The sequence below is a fragment of the Argentina silus genome (assembly GCF_951799395.1).
Source record: "Argentina silus genome assembly, chromosome: 13".
Lineage (NCBI taxonomy): Eukaryota > Metazoa > Chordata > Actinopteri > Argentiniformes > Argentinidae > Argentina > Argentina silus.
In genome coordinates, this window is record NC_139667.1 from 12,054,696 (window position 1) to 12,061,815 (window position 7,120).

General features: G+C 47.8%; 1 protein-coding gene across 1 annotated transcript in view; it reads left to right on the forward strand.

Moving 5' to 3' along the window:
* LOC310814029 (serine/threonine-protein phosphatase PP1-beta catalytic subunit-like) overlaps positions 1–3,393 on the forward strand; it is a gene marked incomplete at its 5' end in the record, with an annotated part of 11,870 nt that extends 8,477 nt beyond the window's left edge. Inside the window, 6 exons of the mRNA XM_083683251.1 lie at positions 610–840; positions 983–1,087; positions 1,256–1,327; positions 1,587–1,738; positions 2,280–2,414; positions 2,601–3,393. Of these exons, the coding sequence (XP_083539377.1) occupies positions 610–840; positions 983–1,087; positions 1,256–1,327; positions 1,587–1,738; positions 2,280–2,414; positions 2,601–2,705 (800 nt within the window). The 3' untranslated portion in view covers positions 2,706–3,393. The remainder of the gene's footprint in view (positions 1–609; positions 841–982; positions 1,088–1,255; positions 1,328–1,586; positions 1,739–2,279; positions 2,415–2,600) is intronic.
* Positions 3,394–7,120: the final 3,727 nt, after the last annotated feature.

Sequence of the window (7,120 nt, forward strand, 5' to 3'; positions counted from 1 at the left end):
TGTGTGCGTGTGTGCGTGTGTGTATGTACGTGTGTGTGTGTGTACGTGCGTGCTTGAGCTTGCAGCCACTGACCCTGTAGAGTCCTGCGCAGCCATTTATCCCTGCAGCTCTGCAGAGCACGCAGGAAATCAAGACTGATATAGAGAGGGAGGAGGGGGTGGGAGGGAGGGAGGGAGGGAGGTCGAGAAATTGGGTAGAGAGAGAGAGAGAGAGGATGATTTTTTTTAATGATACTTTAATTTTGTGCAAATCCCCCACTCCCAGCAGTCGCCGAGAGCGTGTCTTACCGCCTGTCTCTGTGACCTTCCCTTCTATCCCCTCCATCCCTCCCTCCCTCTCCACTTGAGTGGTTTCCTCTTCCTCTCTTTATCCAGCCCATCGCACCCTTTTGTGACCTCTCCTCCCCATATCCCTCCTTTTTCTCCCTCCACCCATGGTTTTCTGGCTGTCATTCATTATATCCTCCCCTCCCCCTCCCTCCATATCTCTCTCTTTCTCTCACCTCCCCCCCTTTTCTCTCCCACTCCTCCATCCATCTCTCTTTCTCCCCCGCTCCTCTGTATTAACTGTATTAACCCCTTGTATCCCTCCCCCCCATCTCTCTCCAGGTGACATCCATGGCCAGTACACAGACCTGCTGAGGCTGTTTGAGTACGGAGGGTTCCCCCCGGAGGCCAACTACCTGTTCCTGGGGGACTACGTGGACCGGGGGAAGCAGAGCCTGGAGACCATCTGTCTGCTGCTGGCCTACAAGATCAAATACCCCGAGAACTTCTTTCTGCTCCGCGGGAACCACGAGTGTGCCTCCATCAACCGCATCTACGGCTTCTACGACGAGTGTGAGCGTCAAACGCGTACAGATGCGCACACACATACGCACGCACACACACACACACACATACACACACACACACTTTTATACTGGATGGTTTTTATGACAGCCTATTGACAGTATGTCTCTCTGTCTCTTTGCCCTGTCAGGTAAGCGCAGATTCAACATCAAGCTGTGGAAGACCTTCACAGACTGCTTCAACTGCCTTCCCATCGCTGCCATTATCGATGAGAAGATCTTCTGCTGTCACGGAGGTGAGAGGGACCGGGTGTCTGTCTGTCTGTCTGTCTGTCTGTCTGTCTCCCGGACGTCTGATGTCCGGTAGCACCCTCATTCACACTCACACTCCCCCGCCCGCCCACCCACCCGAGGAGTCTAACCCAGAGTTTGACCCTCTTCACCTGTTTGTCCTCCCACTGCAGGCCTCTCTCCCGACCTACAGTCAATGGAACAGATCCGCAGAATCATGAGGCCAACTGACGTCCCTGATACAGGTGGGTGTGTGTGTGTGTGTGTGTGTGTGTGCGCGTGTGCGTGTGCGTGCGCGTGCCTCTCACTCTCCTCTAAGAGGAAAAGAAGGGCCTAGACAGGTCTTGCTCTGGGTTGCATCAGTAGGGCAGAAGTCAATCCTCTCTCTTTCTGCTCTCTAATCCCTCTTTCTTTAAATAACCTTCTCCCTTCCCCCTCCCCTCTCCTTCTCCACCTCCCTCCCTCACTCTCTCTGTCTCTCTCTGTCTCTCTCTCCCTCCCCAGGCCTGCTGTGTGACCTGCTGTGGTCCGACCCAGACAAGGACGTCCAGGGCTGGGGGGAGAACGACCGCGGGGTCTCCTTCACCTTCGGGGCCGACGTGGTCAGCAAGTTCCTCAACCGCCACGACCTGGACCTCATCTGCAGAGCCCACCAGGTAACCACACACGGAGGGTGGGTGGGTGGGTGGGTGGGAGGGCGGGTGGGCGGGCGGGCAGGTGGGTGTGTGTGTGGGCGGGCAGGCAGATGGGTGTGTGGGTTGATGTGTGGATGGATGGATGGATGTGTGGATGGATGGATGGATGGATGTGTGGATGGATGGATGTGTGGATGGGTGTGTGGGTGGATGTGTGGATGGGTGGGTGTCTGTGTGTCTACGGGAGGTGTGTTAGTGTGATAAACGTAGTGATGTGGTGGTTTAACGGTTAGGGGTTGTGGTTAGGGTTGTGGTTTTGTTTGTATTACTGTACAGTGAGCTGACAGTCAGGCTCTCTACCTTAACGTCACTGACATCCTCTGTATCCAGTGTCACTTGTTGATTCTGTAGCAGGGTGGCTGTGTGTGTGTGTTTGTGTGTGTGTGCATGCGTATTTGTGTGTGTGTGTGCGCGTATTATGTGTGTGTGCGCTTGCCCAGGGTGGTGTTGATTGATTGTGCAGTAGGAGGTTTTGTAAGCGTGTTCCGCGGCCCGTTTGCAGGTCGTGGAGGACGGATACGAGTTCTTTGCCAAGCGCCAACTGGTCACCCTCTTCTCAGCGCCCAACTACTGCGGGGAGTTTGATAACGCCGGCGGTATGATGAGCGTGGACGAGTCCCTCATGTGCTCTTTCCAGGTATACACGCACACACACACACACACACACACACACACACACGTGCAACAAACTTACCTTTGTAGACAGATGACTACTCTCTCACTCTCACTCACACACACACTACATTGTCCCTTGACAGCCTTTCCTTCCTAACCCTCTCTCTCTCTCTCTCTCTCTCTCTCTCTCTCTCCTCTCTTCTTAAAGATCCTGAAGCCGTCAGAGAAGAAGGCTAAGTACCAGTATGGTGGGGTTAACTCGGGACGCCCCGTCACCCCACCCCGCACCGCCCAAGCCCCCAAGAAGAGGTGAACACGCAGCCTCTCCTCTCCTCCGCTGCCTCCTCCTCCTCCTCCTTCTTCCCCCCTCTTCGTCACTGCAACCCCAGTAACTCCCCTGTACAGTGAGGATACAGGGCTTATCCATTGTCCCCCCCCCCCCTTCTCTCTTCCCCTCCTCCACTGACAGCTCTTTTCTTAATATGTATGTGTACATAAATTTGCTGTGACCAATCGATGTATTATTATTATTTTTGCCTGTTTGTCGGTATTTCTAATATTATTAATATTCTATTTGTGTTTTTTTTTTTTTTTTTTTGCCATGCCATTTGAGCCCCCTTCTCTGAGGTTCTGTGTTGTGCGAGGAAAGACTTTTTGTTTTCGAGGGGCAATATGAATGAGTCCGAGGGATTATTTTCAAAGTCCTGCCTTCAGAGAAAAAAAAATGGATGTTAAATATCAAAATCAACTTTTTGCCTTGATCTTTCCAAAAGCAGTAAAAAAACAAAAAAACAACAACCTCCAAATCAGTTTGATTCCAGCTGTCCCCGATGCTCTACACACACACACACACACAGATAATGAGAGTGTGAAGCTGAAGATGGAATTTATGTGGGAGTGTGCATGTGCATTTTCTTTGTGTGTGTGTGTGTGTGTGTGTGTGTGTGTGTGTGTGTACGCAAGCAAGCATGCTGATGTGTGTTTACAGACTTGTTTGATGTCTTTCAACCTCAAGTAAACCTTCATCTCCATCAGTCCAAAACAGACTTGGGGGGGGGGGGGGGGGGGGGGGCTGAGAGCAGCTACAGGCTGGAATGAATGACACAGGCTCCAACAGATGATCCACAGGATCCAACAGTTTACACACACAGACACACACACAACCCCCGACCCCCACCCCCCCCCCGTCCCCCGTCCCCCCTGCTCATCCGTGCCTATCCCCACCCACACAAGCACACGTCACTTCTCACGCAAAGGTGGCAGATTTTCCTTAAGACAATTACTCCCTTTTTAGATTATTATTAATTTTTAAATTATTATTATTGTTTATTTTTTTTTACATATCGAGGAATGAAAGACCCCCATCATAAATGGATCAACTGATTAAATGATTTGTTCCCGCCGTTTTCAAAAATTGGACTGGTCTGGAATCAGATGTGATAAAGGGAAGACCTGTTAGAACAACACTATGTAAAGCTTGGCTAGGTAACTCCAGTCATCAACAGCACTGTTTGGGGACTTATCAGTCCGGACCTGACACAAAGACACGATCCGTTTGCATCTTTTTTGTTTTAGTTTTGAATGTATTTGAGATGAAGAGTCAGTCGTTATGATCTGGATGGAATGATATGAAGGACCAAATGATATAGCACTTTGGAGGATTTTGTAAGGTATTCAGACAACCCCACACACACACTTCCCAGCCTGTCTTAGTGCAATACAATAGCAATAGGAATGACAGAGAAGAAGTCAAGCTGGATGAATCTCAGCCTATGGTATAACGAATGGGGTGATAGCGCCACCTGGTGGATATTAGGGTGTAAGTACACGTGATGTTTTTACTAACTCGTTTGAGAGTAGACTTCCCCGGGCTGTGTGTCGTATGACATGACCAGAGTAAGATGGCTGCTGTGGCATGACTGTCTGGAGGTACTCCCATTGCCTACTCTACTGGCCCACCATAAGCAGTTAAGCATTGCAGCCCATTGCAAACATACAGAAGACTTTGTGTGAAACAGTTGCCTCATTTCTGCTCTTTATCTGTTGTATTTCTACAGTGTGTATATACACTCACCCAACACTTTATCAGGAACACCTGGACACCTTCTCATGGCGGAGGTGGTGGAATGGTGTGGGGAATGTTTTCTTGGCACACTTTGGGTCCGTCAACACCAATCAAATCATCGCTTGAATGCCACAGCCTATTTGAGTATTGTTGCTGACCATGTGCATCCCTTCATGGCCACAATTTACCCATCTTCTAATGGCTACTTCCAGCATGATAGCACACCATGTCACAAAGCAAAAGTCGTCTCAAACTGGTTTCATGAACATGACAATGAGTTCAGTGTTCTTCAGTGGCCTTCCCAGTCACCGGATCTGAATCCAATAGAACACCTTTGGGATGTGGTAAAATGGGAGATTCACAGCTTGAAAGTGCACCTGAAAAATCTGCAGGGATTGCGTGATGCAATCATGTCATCATGGACCAGAATCTCAAAGGAATGTTTCCAACATCTTGTGGAATCAATGCCACAAAGAATTGAGGCTGTTTTGAGAGCAAAGGGATGCATTTACATTTACACTATACACTATTAGTACAGTGTTCCTAATAAAGTGTTCAGTGAGTGTGTGTGTGTGTGTGTATATATATATATATATATATATATATATATATATATATATATATATATATATATATATATATATATATATATATTCAATTCACATTGTTTACTTTTTTTTTTTTCTTAATTTATTTCCTAATGATGGTGGGAAAATCCAAGGTGTTACCAAAAGCCGTTTTGCAATTTGTACAAGTTGGTTTCAAACTCTATGAATTCAATAAATGGATGGAACTCCAGTCGTCTCTCCCTCCTCTGTTTTGGGTCATGTATGTTGTTGTTTCATTGCTAAACTGTAATAACACTGTTTTTCATGGAATTCATCCCACAAATGTGGAGGTTGTTACACCCTACCTACTGTTAACCTACTGTTGGTCCGCAGTGTCCCCCTAGTCCCCCCTCATGCCCCCCACAGTGTCCCCCCCCCCCCCCCCCCCGGTCTTGAAATCGGTCTTTGCGGTCTTGAAATCCACATCACTGCATTTGGCATATTGAGAAACACATGTCCTAGGAAATATACCAAGAAATGGGACTTTTAATTCCTACTGGGCTGTCTCCTCTGAGGGGCCGGGGCTAGAGGTCATCTGCCTGGGCTTGTCTGTCCAGCCACCCCTGTCACACCCCTGGCCTCCCGTGTCTGGGCTCGGCCCCGGAGCTGGCTCTTAGCCCTGTCCACAGCTCTCTGCAGCGGGCCCTCGTACAGCCAGTAGGTAAGAGCCAGGAGAAAACACGGCAACCCCAGGTGGAGGTCGGACAGGATCCACACCTGGATGAGCCACAGCGCCACCTTGAGGAGCAGGAGGTTGGTGAGGGGAGGGCAGTGCGAGCCCAGCCACCGCCCCAGGTTGCTGCTCCTCAGCCAGATGGCAAACTTGCTGGCCCTCAGACCACGGCCTGGACCACTGTCCCAGCTGCAGAGCTTCAGCCAGTCAGGGCAGCGCTGCTGGAGGAGAGGAGGCACGGGAGGAGAGGAGGCAAGGGAGGAAAGGAGAGGAGAGGAGGAGGGTCACAGGATTAGATTCTAAAAGACAGCAGAATGTGCAGGAACTGTGCATGATTATTACACACAAGGGAATAATGTAAGATGTTCTCATATGGCTCTTATGGTATATGGCAATCTAAAATACAAACATAATAAAGCAATTACATCCATTGATTGGAATAACTTTTGTGTATATATTGTGTATATAAACAACAACAACAGAGAACTGAATAGCACAGAGGAAATACTAGGTAGTCCATTTATTTCTGACCTGCCCATCTGCTGCTCCATTTAACAAGTCTTCAAAACTTTCCGAGATTTCTGGGCTACCTGTGGACTCATCAGGCAATCTTCTTTTGGTCAGTTTGCCTCTCAGAACAGCGGGCTGTGACCGTCTCCTTGGCGCACAGGAGTTGACCTCCATAGCTGTGTTTGCACATATTTTTTATTCAATTCAATTTAATTTATTTATCCAGATTGAGATAAAAAATATATATATATTTTGAAAGACTTAAGTGCTTAAGGCTCCGCTAATTCACCTGGGCTATTTTCTCTATGTTGGCCTATCAATCGTTGTAAGGCTCATAAGGGTTTACCTGTAGGCCTAAATTAAAATGGACTACATTGTAGTGGTGGTGGTGTGGGGGGGGAGTATAGGCCAATGTGAAATATTGACCTATAAACGGCATCATATGACCTACTCACCTCTGGCGTCGGACCGTGGATGCCGATAAAAAAAGTTTGCTCACGTTTTCCTTCGTTTTGTGACGCCATAAAGATGTTTCTCACTTTTTAAATTCACGTTGATGTGGATGATGGCGTGATTTGCGTTTAGACTTGTGTGTTCAACACGCAACACAAGGCCATACATCTTTTTCCGCATTTATGAAGAATGTCAGAAGGCTCGACCAGACTAAATTCCGTAGGCCTACAGCCTATTTGTTGGAAACGTTTTATCTGCTTAATGAAGAGTCATAGCAATATGACGTAGAACAATATTTTTTAACAGGAGAAAACAAGTATAGAATAAAATAAAATAGAATAGAGTAAAATAATATAGAATAGAACGGAATAAAATAATATAGAATAGAACGGAATATATACCTCAGTCCATTGGGCATA